Source organism: Rhinatrema bivittatum, chromosome 15, assembly GCF_901001135.1.
Source record: "Rhinatrema bivittatum chromosome 15, aRhiBiv1.1, whole genome shotgun sequence".
NCBI lineage: Eukaryota > Metazoa > Chordata > Amphibia > Gymnophiona > Rhinatrematidae > Rhinatrema > Rhinatrema bivittatum.
This window is the reverse complement of record NC_042629.1, coordinates 37634751-37658882: the sequence shown is the minus strand read 5'-3', so window position 1 is coordinate 37658882 and position 24132 is coordinate 37634751. Positions and strand designations below refer to the sequence as shown.

Genomic DNA, 24132 nt, shown 5'->3' with positions numbered 1-24132 from the left:
GGGAGAGCCGCGCGCGCGCCGAGCCACAAGCGCGGCAAACTGTACCCCGAGGCATCCTCACAGTCGCGCGGGAACGCGAAGGAAAATTAAAATAAAATTTAAAATTTAAAGCGCCGAAAAAACTCCCCTCCCCTCGCCGAACCGAGGACCTATTTCCCCCCCGGCGAAGAAGAAAACGGAGAGCCGACACAAACAAAGAAAAAAATAAAATACACTTTTTTTTTTTTTTTTTTTTTTTTAAATCAAACCTGCCGCTGTCCAGGGTCCTGGGGCTCCTGCTCCTGTTGGGGGTGAGTGAACCGGGCTCCCCGGTGTCACCCCAACGCTGCTGCTTTGGCAGTTCGGGTCCTCGACCCTCAGCAGCGGCCTCAACCAGGGGGGGATGGTCCTCTCAGAACCTTCCCACCCCCCTGGGAGGCAGGACGGACAGCTTCTTTTAAACTAATTCTAACCAAAATTAGAATAAAAAAAAATTTACCTTAGAAACAAACTGAGCTTAAAATTACTAAAAGAACTAAAATAACCCTGACTAAACTAAATATCAGTCCTCAGGGCACCCAGAGGCTGTGACTACACCTGCACCACCTACTGGAGACAGAGTAAGACTGAGGGGCTGTGACTGGCACAGGAGCATATGTAGCTCCGCCCACAAGTTTTAATCTGTCTCCATCTACTGGTGCGGGGTCACAACCCAGGTGTCCTGGACTGATCCTGGTACGTACAGGGAAACACAATTTCTTCTCACCGCAGCTGTTAACAGGTAGCCTGGGCAAAAACATCCTTAGATGCAGTCTTCTGGATTGATCAATCTTCCTCCAAACGTTTTCTCAAATGTAAGAGCATTCCTTCAAGCCACTGGACCCCCCCTAGGGATGAGGCAAAGACCCTCCAGAGCTCCTCTCCTTCCACCCACTAGCAATCTTTCTTATAATCCCACACAAACCTTCCCCCTAAAAGATGGGACTATGGCAAAGGGAGGAATCCTAAATATCAAACAAAAAAAAACTCCCGCTGACCACTGCCAGAGAAATACTTGGGAACAACACTGGCGACTGGCACAGCCCCATCACATACATGGTAATGTTCACAGACTGCAGAGGCAAAAAAAAAAAAATGAATGCATCTCTCAAGTTTTGTGACTTTTGGAGACCAGAAATGGTGTACAACCTAGAAATGCTAAATTGTTCTACCTTAATAGTTTGGCTGTTTGTTTCAGAGAAGCTAGGATTTATATTCTACTGCAATTCAAAAACTCCTACTGACAGATTGAGCAGTGAAAACAAAATTAAGAATTGCGCATAGAAGTATCAAGTCTGCGGATAGTTTAAGGTGACTTTTAAAAGCCCGATGTGCGCATCAATTAGGAGATGCGTGAATAGGTCGGGCCAGGGTGCAAAGCCGCTCGAGTATGGGCTTACTTGCCGTTACGCACACAAATGAAAAGTCCCCAAAAAGGGGCAGGGCGTGAGTGAGCTGGGGGCTGGCCAAGAGTTGTGTGCGTAAATACTTACAAGCACTGGCGCTCGCTGGAGTCCCCTGCCGCATAAATTTACTTCTGCTATGGATGACGTGTAAGTTGCAAAACAAAAAATTCTACGTAGATCAGTGGAATTGGGGCTAATGGGTCAAGGAAGGCTATTAAACTAGGGGAGTTTGGAAGTCCTATCCCTTACCTGGGAGAAATGGGAACGAACTAGGAAAACTGGTAATGGTGTCAGCGTGCTTTTATTAAAATCCCCCCACTTATGTGGTAGAAGCAGCATTGGTGTGCAAAGGCCATTTAAAATTGTGTGCATATACACGCCTATGTTATAAAAAGGCTGTGTCCCTGGGCTCGGGCCGATGAACACGCACACAAGGGTGCCCACGAGCCTGTTTAACCTGGACGCACACACTGAACCAACAAACCTGTACAGGGCAGCCTAAAGAAAGCATGCGAAACGCCGTTAAGGCCTACCATGTGGCATGCAGCGAAAGAGCCTCAGCGCAGGGCTGTTCAACCCACCAGGCTGCCCATGTCCCTCGACCTCCCATGGAGTGGGACAAAAGTCGGAACGGTATGCCGAGCACAGAGACAGGGGGGAAGTAGGCCCTTCACTAAAAAAAAACCCTCCTTCACCTTCTCTGTGTATTATATATATATATATAATTTTTTTAACTTAAAAACTTACCTGAGCTCAGCCTTACCTGGCTGAGTACAGAGACTATCTCCGGCTGCGGGTGGGAGAGGGCATGAGCCGTCACTGCCGTGCTCAGCTGCCTGCACCTACTGCCTTTCTGCTGCTTAATCAGCTAAGTCCTCGCCGGCAGGAAAAAAAAATCTACCAGACCAAGGCATTTATCTGAGGGACCACGGAAATCACCTCAGGAATTCTCAAATGGGGGAGGGACCATTTGGTATCACCGCAAGAGAGCGGGGCAAATTTATTTTCCTTATTTCTCCTTTTTTTTTTTAAATGAAGCCATCCCCAGTAGGGAGATGACCGTCAACCTGGAGACGGAGAATACTGGCAGGGCTGATGTCGCTGCAGGGGGGTATATGCTGCCAGGTCATTCTGCTTCGTCTCCATCTGCTGGTAGAGGTGCATAACCCACTTGTTCTGGATTCATCTGACTGGACGCTAAGAAAATATTGAATACTTATGCAGAGAATTCAGTTGTCAGATTATTTTTCTTTCAAATTCATCAGATCTTGGGATTTTCCCAATGGAATAATAGTCCAACCCATTTGGGGAGGGAGGGGAGGACACATCTTAGACCTTGTTTTTATAGCAGGCCAACTCAAGGGAAGAGTCTATCTTTATGGTTTCTCTGATATGGACTGATCACTAGCTAGAAACCTTTTCTGCTAGCACCCTGATCGAGTCCTGTCCCAGACCAAAGCACTTATTTTCTTATAGGAATTATCATGACCTTAATCTTGATTCACTACTAACTAATCTTCAGCAATTTCCAGGCGATTAAGCTATGAGTTCATTAGGCACACAAGTGCTTACATGGGGCACTACAAGGCTGCATCTGCCCTTCAATGTCCAATTAATCCTGGCAGGAATCCACTTGGAACTAAGACTCCTTAAAAGACAAATAAAACTTCTGGAAAGAACTTGGCAGAAGCATAAAAAGGCTATAAACAAATTCTGTAATCTTAATATAATACTGAATCTTATCATTCAGAAATGAAACAAGCAAAAAGGACTTGTGTAACTAAGCACCTCAATCTAGTGGAGAACCATGGAAATCTCCTACTCTTCGGGTTTGTACATCAGCCACTGCTTCCATTCAGAACAGGTTATAAGACCAATGTTTTCCCTGATAAGCAAAATCACTCTAACGATGTCACTAACATCTGGAATTGGGTGGAGTAAGTAATTTGAGCATTCTCCTGCTATGATGTCGGCAAGAAGTCAAATATGTATTTGTTCATGCCTCAGTCAGCCACAGTGTCTCATTTGATTACTGGTAACATACAAAACACTTATGTGTTCTGAATCCATGGGAAGCAATAAAGAGAAAGGAAAATTATCATTCCTGGAACAAAAAAACCCAAAAAACATTGTCATGTTTAGAAAACGAAGACGATGCAAACAGAGCAGCCATTCCCAAACCTGCCTTGGTGACCCCACAATCAGTGGTGTTTTCAAGATATCCACATAGAATATACTTGAGATAAATTTGCGTACAACAGAGAGAATAAATAGAGCATGCAAGCCAAAAATTCACTAAACAGAGGCTAAGAGACAGTATGTATGTAATGTAGGATTATGTAGATAAGTATAACAAAAGTGTTTAAATCAATGGTTCTCAACCCAGTCCTTAGGACACACCTAGCCAGTCAGATTTGCATACAAGAAATCCCCCTTTGCTTTCTAAGCCCCTCCTTACTCCGCAGATGATCCCCCCTTTCATCTCTCCCCCAGGCCCTCCTCTGCTTCTATCACTCCCACAGTTCCCCTAACATCAATGGGCAGGAAGGGAGCGGAGGAGCTGGACTAGGGAGCAAAACATTTTCCTTGCTCTGCTCTGTTCCAAGTTTCCCTCACACTGCCTGGCAGGGGAGGGCGAGGGAGTAGGATGAAGAAAATTGTTTCCTACTGATTAAAATTCATTCAGCATAGCTGGGAGGCAGCAATTCTACACCCCTTTCCCGCCACCCAGATTTATTCCATCCTAGGCACAAGGCTTAGCGTGCCTACTGGCAAATCCAGACCCCAGCACTTTGTGTGATAGAATTTGAGACTCTTTCAGGCCCAGCTGCTCTCAAAAGCGTAGGGGAAGCAGCTTAAAGAATATTTAAAATTTACACCGACTTACAAGGAATAGTACAACTGATGCAATGCGGGTGCTGCGGCTTTTTCGTTGAGCCAGGCAGCCTCCTCCAGCTCATCTGCAACTTGCTCCAACTCTGCTCGCTACCGTTTACGAAGCGGGCTCCAAGGTTGAGATACCATGGGCCTTTTATTTCTGGGTACGTGGGGTCTCCCTTTCCATTTTTTTTTTTTTTTTAAAACTTCATTACCCTTCACCCAGCCACTACTGTGTCAAAGCAGCAGCGCAGACCATGGCTCCTTCTCTTAGGCCACTGGTCTTGCTGTCGAGTGATGGCCAAGACTCCCTTCCCTATTGGTGGTGGTGAGAGGGGAATGAATGCCATCTTAAAACTTCTGAAACATTACTCCGTGCACAGAGGACAGAGAGTTTTCTTTAAAGTGTGATGGGATCCTTTTTAGATGAGTAAAAGTAATCTGATAATTAAAAATGTAATATCTAACACTTACTGTGCTCCATCTGAAGCCCACATGGTATAATTTTAGAAACAAGTAGGACAACATTTCGAACCTGGCAGCTTGCCAAGCGTGAGAACAGAGCAGCACCGACAGCAAGCTAAGCAAAGAGGCACACAACAATCTCTTGAATGAAAATGTTCCCAACAGAACCCATTAATCACCTTCTCAGCACCTTTTCTCTGACCTTCTAAATAAAACCAGCAACCACAATATTTTTCTGTGTTCAGAGAGTCTCAACGGCTTGAAGAGGAAGGAAGGAGTGGGCTGGAAACCAGCAGCAAACAATCAGCTTACTGCTGCTACTCCAGGTAAGCCACATTCCAAAACCTAAACCTGTTTTGTTTTTTTTAACTTCTAGCTCATATTTCTTAGTTTACTCAATTTTGCACAGTGACAATTATGACATTTAAACAGATTTCTCTTTGCTTTGAGTATAAAAAGCAAAAGATCAGACAATTATACCAGCGTGTCAGGAGCAAGTGACATTTACCAAATGTACTTTCTCAGGGTAACAGGAATGCAGAAAGCGGATTTACATCTAATAAAGTAAGTAAACCAGAAACAAAATAGAAAAATTTCCAGTGGTTCATTTAAGATCGAATTTTCAAAAACCCAGAAAACTGGTAACTTGTTTGGCTAACTTAAGGGCCAGATTCATTAAGTCTTTTCTCCCATTTTGTGTCTATGGGAAAACCCTTAGCGAATCAGGAAATATCCTTGAATAAACTTATCTGGGTAACCCTGCCAGGTAACTGAAACCTAATTGACTATTTCATCATTTTCTGGGTACACGTACCCAGATAAACTAAACTTAATGCTTAACTGGCTATATTCAGACTACAGAAGGTTAAATGATGATCTGGAATATTATATTATGACACAAAACAAAAAATAAAAATCCAGCCTAGCTGGCTTGGCAGCCCGATACCCCAACCTCCCCTCCAGTGCCACAAAAATGGAGCCCGCTGACCCAAGCCCCTCAACTCCTTCATAACATTGATGTAAGTGTTGAGAGGTTTGGAGCAGGTTGTGACCCCTCCCCTCCGGTGATTGGTGAAGAGAGCGACGTATCTCTGGTCCCTCCTCAGCCCCCTCCACACCAACCTTAAACTCTCCCACCATACCCGGCACCCTCCCAAACCCATCACCAAGATCACAGTACTCTCATACCACTCCCAGCCAATTCCAACAAGTCCGTGCTGGGATCATGGCTGCCAGCAGTTCCTTCAAGCCATGGGGCTTGGAGGATTGAGCAGCCAGGACCATGGCCCACTGAAGGTCCTCGCTGGCAGGAGGACAGCACCGCACATAGTACCTTACCCTGTATCCCTTAACCTTTACATACATCAATGTTTGGAGGGGCTTGGGGGTAGGAGGGCCTCAGGCTAGCAGGCCCCATTTTTGTGACACTAGGATGGGGGCTGTTGGAGAACTGGACGCCCAGATCTGCTAGGCATTTTCTTTATTTATTTAACATTTTTATATACCGAAATTCATGTAGCAAAAGTTACATATCAATTCGGTTTACATTATAACATTAAACAGGCAAGACAGAGTGCAATTACATCGAACAGGAGGATAAACTTGGATCAAGTAACTGGGGATTAAAGAACAAGAAGATACAATAAATAATGTAGTACTCGAAAGGACCTGGCTAAATATACAGTAGACACGTTACAAGGTGCATATATTTGGGAAGATTTAGAGTAAAATTATTGGTATGGATAGAAGGCTTTAAGCCAGACCACCTCTTAACTAGCTATATTCTTTTGAATATATACCCAGTTTAGCTTGCGCTAATCTGTGAAAAATGCTGGCAGGATGAGTGACTGGTTAAGATGGGATTCTGACACCAGCATGGGCAGAAACTTAGGATAAGTTTGTAAGATCACCTTATAATGATAAAATTTGATATAAGATAGATAAGTTACTAGAGCCTGGAGCTCACTTCCCACAGTGCCGAAGTGACTGCCACCAAAACAACCCCACACTCTTTCACATCAAGTACTTCAGATCACAGGAATGCAATGACTCAAAAGGAGATTTCATCAACTGGGACATAACCATGTTGAGGTCCCAAGACACAGCAGAAGGCTTCAAATGAAGCAGGCCCTTCATAAACCAGATAAATACAGGCTGCACAGAGGTGGGCTTACTTATACACGGTGATGGTAGGCACCAATTGCACCAAGGTGAACTCTTATGGAGTTGGTCTTCAGACTAGACTCGGACATATGTAAAAGGTAATCGAGCAGTTTTTATGTGGAGCAGGAGAAAGGATCTAGGGTGTCTTGCTTACAGAAAACTTCTCCACTTAAAGCCATAGGATTTTGAAGCTAAAAACTAAAGAGACTCATCATCAGATAACTCAAGGGGTTGCAAAGTCAACCTCCGAACATCCAAAAGGTAAGCAACACAGATTTGACATTGCTATAGTGCAACCTGCCCTGATCCTGAGTGATGAGATCTGGGAAAGTCCCCAATCTGATCAGCTGATGGACATTTCCTGGAGAACTTAGAACCAGATCTGTATCAGCCAAAAATAGTTATGACAATCATGGTCTCTTTTTCTTTCAGCTTCAGAGTTTTCACCATTAGTGGAATTGGAGGATATGCAATCTACAGCAAAGTCTTTTGCCACGTGCCCTCTTTCTAGAGTAGAACATTCAGACCTTCCTATTCCAAGGGGCTGCAAACAAATCCACAATTGGTGTGCCCCAATGGTGGAAAATCTGATTCACTACTCCCTGGTTGTGGGGTTCCAAGGACTGCCTCAGTCAGTCCACAAGGACATTTCCCACAATCGACAAGTACATGGCTCTGAGAACCATACCCTAAAAGATGGCCCACCCACAGCCATCTCCTGTGTCCTCCTGACACAGGAGACAGAAGTCTGTACTACATCAACAAGCAGAGAGGCACATTATAACTTTGTTGGAATAAGGATAACTTTGTTGGATCTCTGAAAGCCTTTAGAGCATACCAGATCACTCTGAGCTTGAGAAAATTTATTAGAGAACTTTTCCTGAGCAGACCATAAGCTCTGTACGTAGGCTCCCCCAGTCCAGATTGGATACATTCATCATGAAGACTATTTGGATCAGAGAAATTTGGAAAGGGATTCCTCTGGCCAAACTGGAATTGTCCCGCCACTAGGATAGGTAAATCCCTGAGCAGTGATGTGTCATGGATGTGTTCTCACAGGTATTGAATGGCCTGTGGCCAATGGACCTTAAGGTCCATTGGGCTCTCCCTATATATAAATGGGAATGACATGTACCATTGATGCCATGAGGCCCTATAGCCTCAACATGTCCCATGCTGATGTTTGCCAACTTCTTTATCTCTCTTCACTGTGGACAAGTAACCCTAGTAACTCCAGCACCCAGATGATCATATGCATAAACTCCTTGGGTTCTACTCGAGATGCACTCTTGACCAGCCAATCGTCCAGATAGGGTTACTCATGCACCCCCAATTTGCTTAAGTGGGCCACCATCACAACTAGGTATTTTTCGAAGACACGTGGGGTAGACGTTAGCCCAAAAGAAGTATGTGATACTGGAGGTGACAGTCTAGCATAATGAATCTCAGATATTTCGTATGACCAGGGAAAATCTCTATGCGAGTATAAGCATCCTTTAGATAAGAATGTATAACTAATTCCCTTCTGAATAAAAGATTAAGATGCTCAGGGAAACCACCTTGAATTTTTCTCTTTTAATGAAGTTGTTCAAGGCCCTGAGGTCTAAGATGGGACGGAATCCCCATATTTTCTCTGGAATTAAGAAATACTTGGTATAGAATCCCCACCCTCTTTGCCTTGGTGGAACAGGCTAAATTGCATTGGCCAATAAGAGGGAGACAAATTCCTTTTGACACAGTTCCTGGTGTGGCAAGTAACCCCCAGCTGGGGTCTGGAGGACAATTTGGTGGGAGACCCAATAGGTTTAATCTGTACCCTCTTCTGATGCTGCTGAGAACCCACATGTCCCAAGTTAAACTGAGCAACCGGTTTACATAAAAATGTAGCCTCCTTCCGACTAGACTGTCCTTCTGCACAGGTACAGAGATACTAGTTACGCTCTCCACAATACAGTCACAACACCTTGTCCCAGGTATTGAATGGGGCTTAGGTGCCCTCTGCTGCCTATGGTGGTATGAGGGGGTGGAAGATAGCACCTTTTTGGCTGGAAAAAGTGCCTCCTTTGCTCTATCCTTTGATACTTTCTGGAGATGGAGGCCAGATCTTCAGTGCCAGTAGAGAGCTGCTGGAGCACTGAACAGTGATCTCTGATCTGTGTGACCACTTCCTTCACTCTGTCTCCAAAGAGATTCTTTCTTTGACACAGCACATCAGCAAGCCTTTCCTGCACTACTGCACAGAGATCAGAGGCCCTCAGCCAGGCAAGTCTGGGCTTCATTCCCTATGGCAGAAACTCTCGATGCCATCTCAAAAGCAAAGGTCGAGTGGATGTTAAGAGTATGGAAAACTCAAAAAGAGTCAGTTGCCAACGCCTAACTCCAGTGATTGGAGGATGTCTTGCTGCTTTTCAGGAAGCTGGCTCAGCCCACTCTCTGCATTTACTTCAGCGAATCCCACATATACTGGCCCCATAAAGAGCTGGCAGGATGCTTTGCAGATGTTGAGCACAGCCACCCCCCCAAATAAAAAACCTCTCCCCCAAGGGTGTCAAGAATTCTAGATTTCTTTCTTGGAATAGACCACCACAGATTGGTGTGGCAACTGACTCCGAGTCCAGAAGCTTTTTGGATGAGATAGATCACATCCACCTTCTTATCATCAGGAGCCAGAGAGGAGGTTCTTCCACATCCTCATCTGCACTGCCTGAAGGACTTTGTGAACTGGAACTGCTACAACTTCCATGGGAGGCTCCATGAACTGGAGGATGTCCAGCATTTTACTTCTAATTTCATCCCCAGTCTGCAAAGAAAATTGAATGGCCTCAGCCATTTTCCTGATAAGGAGAGATTCTCAGGAAGGACTTCCTTCTAGCTGTGAAGGAGAGGGGTTAGGGGAAAGTCCCATTGACACCTCTTCAGGAGAAGGACCATCTCTACACAACAAGAAACTGGAGGGAAGCAGAACAGAGGAAAATCCATTTACAGTAGATAATGTATGGGAAGAGCTAAAGAATCTGAAAGTGGACAAAGCCATGGGGCCTGATGGGATTCATCCAAGGATACTGAGGGAGCTCAGAGATGTGCTGGCGGGACCGCTGTGCGACCTGTTCAATAGATCCCTAGAAACGGGAGTGGTGCCGAGTGATTGGAGAAGAGCGGTGGTGGTCCCGCTTCACAAGAGTGGGAACAGAGAGGAGGCTGGTAACTACAGACCGGTTAGCCTCACTTCGGTGGTGGGAAAAGTAATGGAATCACTGTTGAAAGAGAGAATAGTGAACTATCTACAGTCGGGAGAATTGATGGACCAGAGGCAGCATGGATTCACCAGAGGAAGATCCTGTCAGACAAATCTGATTGACTTTTTTGACTGGGTAACCAAGGAATTGGATCAAGGAAGAGCACTCGATATCATATACTTGGATTTCAGCAAAGCTTTTGATACGGTTCCGCACAGGAGACTGGTGAATAAAACGAGAAGCTTAGGAGTGAGTGCCGAGGTGGTGACCTGGATTGCAAATTGGTTGAAGGACAGAAGACAATGTGTGATGGTAAATGGAACCTTCTCTGAAGAGACAGCGGTTTTAAGTGGTGTACCGCAAGGATCGGTGTTGGGACCGGTCCTGTTCAATATCTATGTGAGCGACATTGCGGACCGGATAGAAGGTAAGGTTTGTCTTTTTGCGGATGACACTAAGATCTGCAACAGAGTGGACACGCCGGAAGGAGTGGAGAGAATGAGACGGGATCTAAGGAAACTGGAAGAGTGGTCGAAGATATGGCAGCTGAGATTCAATGCCAAGAAGTGCAAAGTCATGCATATGGGGAGTGGAAATCCGAATGAACTGTATTCGATGGGGGGGGAAAGGCTGATGTGCACGGAGCAGGAGAGGGACCTTGGGGTGATAGTGTCTAATGATCTGAAGTCGGCGAAACAATGTGACAAGGCGATAGCTAAAGCCAGAAGAATGCTGGGCTGCATAGAGAGAGGAATATCGAGTAAGAAAAGGGAAGTGATTATTCCCTTGTACAGGTCCTTGGTGAGGCCTCACCTGGAGTACTGTGTTCAGTTCTGGAGACCGTATCTTCAAAAAGACAAAGACAAGATGGAGGCGGTACAGAGAAGGGCAACCAGGAAGGTGGAGGATCTTCATCGGATGACGTACGAGGAGAGATTGAAGAATCTAAATATGTACACCCTGGAAGAAAGGAGGAGCAGAGGTGATATGATACAGACTTTCAGATACCTGAAAGGTGTTAATGATCCAAAGACAACGACAAACCTTTTCCGTAGGAAAAAAATCAGCAGAAGGGGTCACGATTTGAAGCTCCAGGGAGGAAGATTCAGAACCAATGTCAGGAAATATTTCTTCACGGAGAGGGTGGTGGATGCCTGGAATGCCCTTCCGGAGGATGTGGTGAAGACCAGAACTGTGAAGGACTTCAAAGGGGCGTGGGATAAACACTGTGGATCCATAAAGTCAAGAGGCCGCCAATGAAGAGTGGGTGACTCGCCAGAATGATGGCTACTGCCTGGAGACAATACCCTTATTAAATAAACATACACATGCTTACTGTGACTCCAACATCGCTCTAAGCTTCAACAGCAAGAGGAAATGTGGAAAAAAGGATTCACACTCACAAAGAGGGGAGTAGCTGGCTTGTTACGGCGGTTACTACCCCAAATCAAATAAGCCTGATACTTCACTTTCAATGCATATACAGCATAGTTCTCTGCTTCAACGGCAGGAGAGAAGAAAAACTGATACTTCACACATCCAGCAGAGCTCTCTGCTTCAACGGCAGGGGAGAAGAAAAGAGGGTTCGCACTCACAAAGCGGGGAGTAGCTGGCTTGTTACGGCGGTTACTACCCCAAACCAAATGTGCCTGATACTTCACTTTCGATGCATATCCAGCATGGCTCTCTGCTTCAACAGCATGGGAGAAGACTGATACTTCACGCATATCCAGCATAGCTCCCTGCTTCAACGGCAGGGGAGAAGAAAAACAACCAATAAGGGCTGTATAACATAGTCTGGGTAAAACAAATAAGCATGGGTGTAGCTTGCTTATTGCGGCGGCTACTACCCCTAACTAATCAAGCTAGATATTTCACTTGGATGCAGCTCCATCACTGCTCTCTACATTAAAGGTGGGGGTGGAAGGGAAATAGAACCAAGAGCTAAGAGAAACAGATAAGTATGAGAGAAAAAATGTGTGAAGCTTGCTGGGCAGACTGGATGGGACATTTGGTCTTCTTCTGCCGTCATTTCTATGTTTCTATGTTTCAGCAGCATCTGCAAAGTCACAGCTGCACTTTCTACCAGTGGTGAGGACTTCCACGATGCTCGACACCCCTGTGTGTCATCACCCCCCCCCCCCCAGCCATTTTGGCCTAGATCCCAAGAAGCTTTGACAGTCTGGAAAATCTTCCTATTTTATTTAAAACATTTATAGGCCAATCAAACCAATGTTTTAGGCAGCTACTCGAGGAGCTAGAGAAAAACAGGACAGCTGTCATTGACACCAATCCCCTTCCGGACTTCAGCATTGGATCCAGAACAGGCACCTGCAGAGGCTCAAGGATAACTGGTACCTGCCTCAGTGCACTCAATGCCGCGGCACCAAGGCTTGCAGAGCCTTCTCCACATCCTGCTGGATCTTTCTATCCAACTCCCCCTCGAAGAGGGACAATGCCAACATCAATTGGAAGGCAGGTGAAGTAACAATGTCCTCCTCAAAACAGAGAGATGGATTGATGGCAGACAGCTGAAATGGCAGAAGCTGACGTAAGTCCCTGGCTAGCTTAGAGGATGAGCTCTTCCTGCCATGGACCACTTATAGGGGGTTCTCAGCATGCACCGGACCATCCTTGCTCCCAGCATTGGGCACCGATAGAGACAGATGCAGATGCCAATGTTTTTTCGGCTTCCCTTGATACTTGGCATGGGATCTCCTCAATGCTGGTATCAAAGAGGCAGAACCCAACACCTTCTTTGACTGACGAAGGCCTGTCTCCTGGCTCCCTATCAGCCGGTAATCTCTCCACCAGTGCAGCTCTGAGATCCTTCAATGTTGATGCTGATAAATCGGTCTTCCAGTGCCTGAAATACTTTTCCATGAATTCCATTTGGGACCAGTGTCCTTTTAGGGTCAGGGTCCCAAATATGTGATACCCCTGGACATCATGTAATGCCCTGAAACACAGGATACATCATGGGGGCCGTGAAAGACATGGCCCTTGCGCATTGGGGGCATTGCTGGAATCTGCTAGACATGATCAGTTAAAATAAAAATCTAACTCGATGGCAGCAGTGACTGTAAGGCCAGTGGGTACAAATGATGCACTGCCATGGAACTGAGTATGGAAACTTAGAAAAATGACTGAAAAACCCTTACTTAGGGCAGTGTTTCCCAACCAGTGTGCTGCGGCACACTAGTGTGCCATGGCTGGAGTGCAGGTGTGCTGCGGCTGCAGTCTCATTTCCTACTTCCCTCCTGGCCTGAAAAATGCCCTCCTGCCAGCAGGGGATGTCTGAGAGCAGCGCTTATCAGCAGCTGCGCCTGCTTCCCCCCTTTGCTGGCTCTCCTGTGCATGAGGCTGTGTAGACTTGCAAGACCTGCTGGCCCCATGCAGTTCAGATTGCAAAGGGAGGCTAGCAAAGGAGGTAGAAGCAGCAGCGCTGGGTAAGCATTGCCTCCCAGACGTTTGCTGTTCAGTGATTTGGGTGGAGTGGGGAAGGGACAGAAGATTGTGCCACAGTGAATGGGGAAGAGTGAAGAGAGGATGATGATGCCAGGAGATGGAGGACAGGGAAGTTGATGATGCCAAGAGTTGAGGGAGAAGGGTGGAGGGAATATGATGATTCAAGAGGATGGGGAGGAAATATGGAAGGAGAGGGAAGGTGATGATGCCAGGGAGAGAGGTTGGGGGAAGGTGATGCCAGGGTATGGTGGAAACGGAAGTTTGATGATGATGTCAGTGAAGAGGAATGGAGAAAGAGGGAAGGTGATGATGCCAGGGGGTGAGGGAGAGGGCAAGTGATGCCAGGGTTGAAGGGAAAGGGAGCAGAAGGTGACTGCATGGGGAATGGAAGGAGAGGAAAGAGAAAGTGATGATGTCAGGGGATGGAGAAAGAGGGAAACTGATGACACCAGGAAGTGAGGAAGATGACGATGATGCTAGAAGGGTGGGGGAATAGGGAAGAGAAGATGATGATGCCAGGGGACAGGCATGGTTATGATGCTGGGGGAAGAAGGAAGGGAAAAGGTGATGATGCCAAGGGGTAGGGGGAGAGGGAAGAGAAGAGAAAGTGATGATGGGGAAGTGGGTGGTGTGCCACAACGAAGTGACCCTTGTGCTAGGTGTGCCACGAAACAAAAAAGGTTGGGACAAAACCACAGAACCCAGACACAAATGATCCTGCAAATCTGGCAATACCAAAAAAGGTCCACAGAACAGGAGCATGAGACACAAACAATGACTCAAGGGTTCTGCAGAAAATAAAAAGGACTGAAGGTACCCAACATGGACGTGTGCATATCAGCATTTATGAGCGTGCTCGGTGAGGCACTGTCAAAGTTCTACAAACTCTGACATATGTTTTCTATGCTGGGCTCCATCAGATGTCATACATGTGTGAAGACTGCCATATTGCTTGTCCTGTTTAGCAGCAAATATTTTAAAACAAAAAATAGCTCACAAAAACTACCCATCACAACAAGGTGAGCCGGAGATACCACATGTTCATCTATTTCATTAAGTACAGCAGCAGTTCTGGGTAACCACTGAGAACAATAATAAATCAGAATTTTTCTGAGGGGGTATCCTTGTTCTGCCCCTTCTCCTCCAGTTGCTTCCTGATGTTCATGCTAGCTCTGCTGGCTGGAAGTCTCCTGCGAGACTTACCTTGTCAAGCAGTACATTCTGCCACATGCGAAAGATACTCAGGTAGCTTCGGTCCCTGGCAGCGAACGATGTAAAGAAAAACTGCAGAGAAACAAAAAGGACTCTGTTATAATCTGCAGCTCAACATAAAAAAAATTATAATTTACATCTACTGTATGTCCCGAATATGGCACTGCCTGCATAGCATACTGAGATTAATGTTAAGGAACTCCGCTCATCACTTTTGCACCTTGAACTGAAGGTTTGGAGGATGTATCATGAGCTGTTGAAGTCCCATTCTCAGGACTGCAAAATAAGGAAGTGCTTCAGTTCCAAAAGTATTAAATAAGATCCCATATTACTTAATTATACATAGCGTACAATTACACATCAGGAATTTATGAACAAGAAAAAGCATTTCTGTACTAAATGCCTTCTTTCAAGCAATTACAATACAATCATCCACTATGACTGGATAATGCCATTTCTCTGGTTAAGGAGAACAAGGAAAGTTGAGCTACTCCTGTAACAGGGAGGAGGTTAAAATGCTCCACTACAATAATGTTCTTAAGCCTGGGCAAGCAGTCACCAGGCAACCAGGCCTAATTGAATAGTGGATGCTGATCAACAGAGATTTAAGAATGACAGTATAAATACCCCTTTGACTGGTCAGGGTAAGGAAGAGTGAGAAAAGAGCCTACAAAAAACATAGGATCAAGTATTACTTTTAATACTCTGTCTTCCATTCACTTCAGAGCAACACAGAAACAGAAGGCGATGGCAGACAACGATCACAAGGCCGTCCATTGTTCCCTTCTTGTTGCAATACTGGACTTTTGGAGGGAACATCACTCTATTCATGTGCGCTGCCCATCGGGTGAAAGAAAATTGGTTCTTACCTGATAATTTTCGTTCCTGTAGAACCACAGATCAGTCCAGACCATGGGTTATGCCTCCCTTCCAGCAGGTGGAGACAGAGAAAAACTTGAAAGGCACCCTCACTTAACCTGGTGTGCCTCCTGCATCCCTTCAGTATATAGAGGAGCAAAGCAGAATAATACTAGCAATGAATCAAGCAATAACAGAACTGTAAGAACGAACATATAAACATGTAACCTGTAGCTTTCTTTCTTAGTATGCTGCAATAACATAACCTGAATATGCGCGCGCGGACTTTACAGATCCCCCTGCTACCCACTCCTAGTCTTTGGGTGGGCGTCTGAACTGATACTTGGTACTACAGGAACGAAAATTATCAGGTAAGAACCAATTTTCTTTTCCCGGATCAGTCCAGACCATATGATGTACCAAAGCTTCCCTAAACCGGGTGGGACCTTGCGAGTCCCGCACGCAGCACACCACTGCTAAAATCTCTGGGCGCCTGAACATCCAAGCGGTAGTGGCAAGCAAATGTGTGGAGCATCTTCCAAATAACAGCTTTGCAAATCTCCTGAGGCGATACCAACTGGCATTCGGCCCAAGAAGCTACTTGAGAGCGAATAGAATGGGCCTTCAGGCTCTCAGGAACAGGTCACCATTTAAAAATGTATGCAGAAGAAATTGCTTCTCTTAACCAGCAGGCAATCATCATTTTAGAAGCCTTGTGACCTCTCCTGGGACCACTCCAAAGGACAAACAAATGATCTGAGAGTCTGAAAGAATTTGTGACTTCCAAGTAGCATAACAAAGAACATCGAACATCTAGCAGACAAAGCTCTCGTGCTTGTGGAACATCATTTGATAAATTAGGAAAGGCCAAGAGCTCAAATGACTGACTTAAATGGAAGGATGTGGCCACCTTCGGCAAAAAAGACGGAACAGTTTGAAGGGAAACCCCCAACTCAGAAATTCTCAAAAAAGATTCCCTACAAGAGAAAGCCTGTAACTCAGACACTCTACGAGCTGAGCATATAGCCACCAAGAAGACCATTTTCAGCGTGAGATCTTTCAACATCATCGTTTTAAGAGGCTCAAACGGCGGATCACACAATACGCGAAGTACCAAATTAAGTCTCCATGACAGACATACCAGACGAACAGGAGTCACTCAAATGCCTTACTCCTCTGAGGAAACGCACCACATCTGGATGCGACGCCACTGAGCTACCAACCAGAGTGCCTAGGGCCGCTACTTGTACCCAGAGGGAGTTAAAAGACAAGCCCTTGGTGTTATGGTTGAGTGGTGTTTGGGTGGATCCTTGGGTACTGTGGCAGATGACCACGCCCACGGCGAGGAGCCCCGTGAGGAGCCACAGTACTAGGCTAGACTCAGAAGCAAAAATACAGTTAGTTCTTTATTATACAGCTTGAACAGTACCATCAGAGGTGGCAGTAGTGAGGCAGTCTGGTAGTTGCAGTCTCAGGGACCTCGGCAGAGGGAGCCCTTCTCACCCCGTTGGTCTTGGGAGGTTCCGAAGCAGGTTTCCCAGCAAGGAAGTACTGTGGATGAGATAGACTGAGAGTTAGAGTACTCAGTAGGTATTTGCTGAAGATATGCGATTCCACCAGGTTGTAGAAGGAAGTGCAGGCACCAAGGCAGGGAGAGCAGGCCCTCGAGGAGCGAGTACCTGTTCCCTATAAGGCACCTGAAATAAAGCAGAGGGCCCCCGAGGAGCAGGTACCCAGGTTAGCAGTTACCCCGAAGGGCAGAGAGAGAGCTTCCTGCAGCAGCACGGAAGCGGCAGAGTAGCATAGACAGGAACGGATTCGAGTCCTTGCTAACTCAATGAGCTAGCAAATTAGAATAGGTTATATAACCAGATGGCGTGACATCAGCAAGGGGGAACGCCCCCCGAGGTTCGCGCCAAGGTTGGAATAAAGACGTGGGTGGCGCACGCGCGCGCACCCTAGTAGGTACCTGGGAGGAGCATGGCGGGAGAATGCACCATAGCCGTTCCGGGGACGCCGGAGAGGTTGGCTTGTAGACGCGGCGGTAGCCATCTTTCCTAGGTAAGCGGGAGGAGCCGTGAATAAGGTGAGGCAAACGGGGCGAAGCCGTCTAGCACCGACAGATGCAACACTTGGCTAAACCATTTTGTAAAAAGACTAACATCTGAGCAAGCGTAGTGTGTCTGGGGAGAATCTCTCGCTCACAACACCACGTCTCAGAAACTCTCCACACCCTAATACGAGAGAGAGGCAGATGTTTTTCTGGCTTGTAGCAGTGTAGTGATAACTTCCTCAGAGTACCCTTTCTTCCTCAATCTCCTCCTTTCAAAAGCCTGGCTGCTAGACAAAAGCGATCTGCCTGGCTGAAATATATAGAACCTTGACGAAGAAGATGTGGAAGATGCCCGAGCCTTAGAGGGCCGCCCACCACCAGATTGATTATATCCGCAAACCGTGGTCATCAGGGCCACTCGGGAGCTACTAAGATTACACTCCCTGGGTGGACCTATATCCTGCGAAGCACCATGCCCACCAGAGGCCAAGGAGGGAACACATATAGGAGAACCAAAGTGAGTCAGGGAAGTACTAGTGCATCGATCCCCTCTGCGCCGTGATCCCTTCTGCAACTGAAGAAGCGAGGAGCCTTGGCATTGTCCCTCGTTGCCATCAAGTCCAGGTTGGGAGTCCCTCACCTGCGAGAAATGAAATCTATTGCTTGGTCCGAGAGCTCCCACTCTCCAGGATCTATGCACCGCCGACTTAGGAAGTCCACTTTTTGTTGTCCTTCCCGGCTATGTGAGATGCCGCTAGCATTGCAAGATTTTGTTCCACCCAAACCATGAGCAGCTCTGCCTAGTTGGCTACAGCTTGGTTTCTGGTGCCTCCTTGATGGTTGATGTAGGCCACCATCGTCGCATTGTCGGAGAGAACGCGAACCGCCTGATAGCGTAATTGGGGGAGAAAGTGTTGCAAGGCCAAGCAAACCGCTCTGGTCTCCAGGCGATTGATCAATCATCCGGACTCCTCCGGGGACCAGCTGCCCTGTACTGAAAGATACTGGCAAACAGCTCCCCAACCAGAGAGACTGGCATTCGTGGTCACCACTATCCAGTTCGAAACTTTCAGATCCATCCCTCAAGACAGGTTTGTGTGGGCAAAGCCACCACCCAAGACTGGACTTGGCGTGATCGGTGAGCGGCAGAGGGAGTTGAAAATTCTCCGACTTGGGACCCCACTGGGAAAGCAATGCTCATTGTAACAGTCTCATATGAGCAAAAGCCCAGGGAACGACCTCCAGAGTAGATGCCATTGAGCCGAGAACTTGAAGGTAGTCCCAGGCCTTGGGAAGTGGAAGAGCCAATAAGCGACAAACTTGCCCCATCAGTTTGTGCATTCGATCCGTTGGGAGAAAAACTTTCCCGACAGCAGTGTCGAACTGGGCTCCCAGAAATTCCAATATCTGAGAAGGGAAAAAGTTGCTCTTGGCCTGATTGATTACCCATCTGAGGGATTCCAAGAGAGTGGTTACCTTGTGGATGGCCTCTACACAGCAATCTCTCGACTTCGCCCTGATGAGCCAATTGTCCAGGTAGGGATGAATGAGAAGGCCTTGTCTCCGGAGGGACACCGCCACCATCACCATGACCTTGGTGAATGTATGGGGGGCGGTCGCAAGACCGAATGGTAGCGTGCAGAATTGGTAATCCATTCCCAGGAACATAAAGCGAAAGAACTTTTGCTGATCCTTGTGAATGGGAATGTGCAAGTAGGCCTCCATCAGATCCAGAGAGACCAGGAATTTGCCCTTGCGTAGCGCTGCAATGACAGAAAGCAGAGAGTCTCCATGCGAAAGCGCGGCACCTTGAGAGATTTGTTTACCTTCTTGAGGTCCAAAATTGGTTGGAAGGATCTCTCCTTCTTTGGGATTACAAAGTAAATGGAGTACCTCCCTTTCCTCCAAGGTTCTGGAGGGACCGGTTTTACAGCTCCGAGAGCCAGCAGACGTTCAAGAGTCTGATGAACAATCTGCCATTTGACCTTGGGACCGCTTGGAGATATTAAGTAGAAATCTCGGCAAGGTTGAGCAAATTCCAGTGCGTAGCCTCGTTCTATTATGCTTAGCACCCACTGATCGGAAGAAATTTTGGTCCACGCCTCGTAAAACCGGGACAGGCGACCCCCAACCTGAGGGATCGAGGAATGGACCGGCCCCATATCATTGTGTAGATTTGGAGGTGAGAAAGGAGGAAGAACCACCCTCCCGGGAGGTTCTGCAGCTACAAAAGGACACGATCCAGGCTTGGCTTCTGGCCAACGGTTGTCGCTGCCCAGCCGCTTGTTGCCTGTTCTGCTGAAACTTCCGTCGATCCCGAAAACAAGAGCGGGAGGAAGGAAACCCTCTGGAGGGTTTCGGTCTGTCCTCCGGTAACTTGTGAACTTTGTTCTCCCCCAGGGACTTTATCAACTGCTCCAAATCATCACCGAACAAAAAGCCACCTTTAAACAGAATAACCCCAAGCTGAGCCTTGGATGAAACATCCGCTGACCAATTTCGAAGCCACAAAAGACGCCTTGCCGACACTGCCGACGACATAGTGCGAGAGGAAGTGCGGAACAGGTCATACAGTGCATCCGCTCCATATGCCACTGCAGCCTCCAATCGTTCCGCCTGCTTTGACTCTCCCAGAGGAAGATCTCTAGATGTCAGTAATTGCTGAACCCAGAGCAGGCTCACCCACAGCATATAACTGCTACATACCACCGCCCAGATACCCAGGGCCGACACTTCAAAGATGCGCTTAAGCAGGACTTCCAGCTTGTGGTCCTGAAGATCCTTGAGAGCCGCCAAACCTGCGACTGGAATAGTGGTCCGCTTGACAACAGCCGAAACTGAAGCATCTACCTTAGAGGATTGCAGGAGCTCCAGAGATTCATCTAATAACGGATAAATCATATCCATGGCCCGACCAACCCGCAAACCAGCATCCGGAGTATCCCACTCCCTGGTCATCAGCTGCTGAAGCATGGGATGGAAAGGAAAAGCCCGGGTCGGCGTTCACAAACCCGCCAGGACTGGGTCCACTGAGTCCTGCGGTGGAGCATGCGGAGGGAGCTCTACTCCAAGCTCAGAAAGAACTGCAGGAATGAGGGGGTTCTAATTCCTCTCTCTGGAACAGACGGACCACCTTAGGGTCATCTCCATCCAAAGGGTTCTGTTTCCCCTGCTCTTCATCCAATCCCCCACTAGCGGGGGTGGGGGGGGGGGGGAAAGTAGAGGCCCCCGCATCTGTAGCCGCACTGCCTGCTATCTCCGGATCGGCTGTTCCTCCTGAAGTTAAAAGCACCTTTTAACTTCGCGACCCGTAGAGACATGGGCACATCCGTGCGCTTGGCTATCTTGGGGGACGGTCCCTGAGCAGGTCTCACTGGCAAAGCACCATCTTGCGGAGACCTGGAAGCCAAAAAGACTTTATGCATAAGGAGGACAAAATCTAAAGAAAAAGAATTAGACTCAACATCATCTCCCCCTGAGATATCAGGGTCCTCCTGGAAAAAATCCTGGTCCTGATCAAGAGTATCATCAGGACTGGCAGGGACCGGTGACAGCGCTGGGGAAAGCTCCCCTGCTCCCATAGCCCTTGCCTGTGCTTCAGCAAAGGTGTTTAAGATGGCTGCCGTCCCTGCACTGAGGGGAAACGGGTCAGCCCGAGGCTCCCGCGGAACAGATCGTATTTGAGCCCCTTGGGGCTTAGCAAATGCTGCAGACCCGCGGGAGCAAATACCGGCCCGGGAAAGCCGTGCGGCTGATTCTCCCCATGCCACATGCAAGATGGCCGCAGCATCGTGGAGGGGGAAAAACAGCCCAAAACTCGGCAAAAATGTGGTAAAATTCGTCAAAAGCGCGGCGATTCGAATGGGGAGGGGTCCTTGATTGCAGCCCACCAAAAAAGAAAAATTTCCAAAAATTTCGAATTTTTTCAAACGCTGAGGATTGGCACGAGGTAAGAGAGGAACCGGACCACCGTAATCTCTTCCCCAGCTCCTTACCTGGCTGGAGCCCTATGGGGTTACCAACCCCAGCTCCAATAACTTGCCACCAGAGGGGATGACCCCGCAGGATCTAACAAAATTGTTCGGAGTAGTTAAAATCACAAGCAGATTGTGATAAATTGCAGGAAGACCTTGTGAGGCTGGAAAATTGGGCATCCAAATGGCAGATGAAATTTAATGTGGATAAGTGCAAGGTGATGCATATTGGGAAAAATAACCCATGCTATAGTTACACAATGTTAGGTTCTATATTAGGTGCTACAACCCAAGAAAGAGATCTAGGCATCATAGTGGATAACACATTGAAATCATTGGTTCAGTGTGCTGCGGCAGTCAAAAAAGCAAACAGAATGTTGGGAATTATTAGAAAGGGAATGGTGAATAAAACGGAAAATGTCATAATGCCTCTGTATCGCTCCATGGTGAGACCGCACCTTGAATACTGTGTACAATTCTGGTCGCCGCATCTCAAAAAAGATATAATTGCGATGGAGAAGGTACAGAGAAGGGCTACCAAAATGATAAAGGGAATGGAACAGCTCCCTTATGAGGAAAGACTAAAGAGGTTAGGACTTTTCAGCTTGGAGAAGAGACGGCTGAGGGGGGATATGATAGAGGTGTTTAAAATCATGAGAGGTCTAGAACAGGTAGATGGGAATCGGTTTTTTACTCTTTCGGATAATAGAAAGTCTAGGGGCACTCCATGAAGTTAACATGGGACACATTTAAAACTAATCGGAGAAAGTTCTTTTTCACTCAACACACAATTAAACTCTGGAATTTGTTGCCAGAGGATGTGGTTAGTGCAGTTAGTATAGCTGTGTTTAAAAAAGGATTGGATAAGTTCCTGGAGAAGAAGTCCATTACCTGCTATTAATTAAATTGACTTAGATAATAACCACTGCTATTACTAGCAAAAGTAGCATGGTATAGACTTAGTTTTTGGGTACTTGCCAGGTTCTTATGGCCTGGATTGGCCACTGTTGGAAACAGGATGCTGGGCTTGATGGAGCTTTGGTCTGACCCAGTATGGCATGTTCTTATGTTAACCCCCTGGGAGGATTGGGAAACACTCCCTGCTGCAGAAGAACTTTTTTTTTTTTTTTAAACTTGCTTGATTCAAACCTTTATATAGCTAGTTTACTCTTAGTTATTTCAAGGGATAGCCTAAACCCCAAAAACAGGGCAAGTCTGCAGGGTTTGCACCACCTCCATCTGCTGGAGACAGAGAAATACTGAAGGGATGCAGGAGGCACACCAGGTTAAGTGAGGATGCCTTTCAAGTTTTTCTCTGCTGGAAGGGAGGCATAAATCCGGGTACGTACAGGGAATGACATTTAGGGGTAGATTTTTAAACAAGGCGCATTGGCGTACTTTTGTTGGCGCTCCAGGCGCCAACAAAAGTACGCGGGATTTTAGTAGATACGCGCGGAGCCGCGCGTATCCACTAAAATCCTGGATCGGCGCGCGCAAGGCTATGAATTCTGTATAGCCGGCGCGTGCCGAGCCGCGCTGCCTACCCCCGTTCCCTCCAAGGCCGCTCCGAAATCGGAGCGGCCTTGGAGGGAATCCTCTAACGCCCTCCCCTCATCTTCCCCTCCCTTCCTCTATCTAACCCACCCGCCCGGCCCTGTCTACACCCCCCCCTTACCTTTCTCTGGGGATTTACGCCTCCCGGAGGGAGAAGTAAATCCCCGCGCGCCAGCGGGCCTGTTGCGCGCTGGGCCGCGACCTGGGGGTGGGTACGGAGGGTGCGGCCACGCCCCCGTACCGCCCCGGGCCGTAGCCACGCCCCCGTACCCGCCCCCAAAACGCTGCCAACACGCCCCCGAAACGCCGCAACGACCGGGCCCGCCCCCGACACGCCCCCCTCGGAGAACCCCGGGACTTACGCGCGCCAGTAGGCCTATGTAAAATAGGCTTACCGGCGCACAGGGCCCTGCTCGCCTAAATCCGCCCGGTTTTGGGCGGATTTAGGCGAGCAGGGCTCTGAAACTCCGCCCCTTAGCTTTTATCTGCATGCGGTGTGGGTAAAGTCTACCAGGATCTGAGCAGAAAACGAAGGGGGAACAACCCTTGCCTCAGCCGAATAAACACAAGCCTGTTGTACAAGAAAAACTACAGGGGTGGCTGAGGTTACGAAAATTCCCCCAAAACAAAGAAACCACAGAGATGAAATAATAAAAATAGTGCTCCCTACCTTCTCATTCTCTGTACTGATCTGGATGGCGTTGGGGATGAGCCGGGCAGTCTTCTCCTTTGTCATGGAAGTTACATCTTTTAAGGTGATAGCCATCTTCAAAGGAGAAAAGATTTCAAATGATTTCAACAGCTAAACAAATCTTTATACGTTTAGATAATAAGAATAGCATGGAAAA

At 47.4% G+C, this 24132-nt stretch overlaps 1 protein-coding gene across 3 annotated transcripts in view; it reads right to left on the bottom strand.

The window, feature by feature from the left end:
* GRAMD1C (GRAM domain containing 1C) overlaps window positions 1–24132 on the bottom strand; it is a 177656-nt gene that overhangs the window by 94104 nt on the left and 59420 nt on the right. For all 3 annotated transcript variants that reach the window (XM_029578198.1, XM_029578199.1, XM_029578201.1), the window contains 2 exons: window positions 23955–24050; window positions 14837–14917 (listed from right to left, as the gene is read on the bottom strand). In XM_029578198.1, coding sequence (XP_029434058.1) covers window positions 14837–14917; window positions 23955–24050 — 177 coding nt within the window. The remainder of the gene's footprint in view (window positions 1–14836; window positions 14918–23954; window positions 24051–24132) is intronic.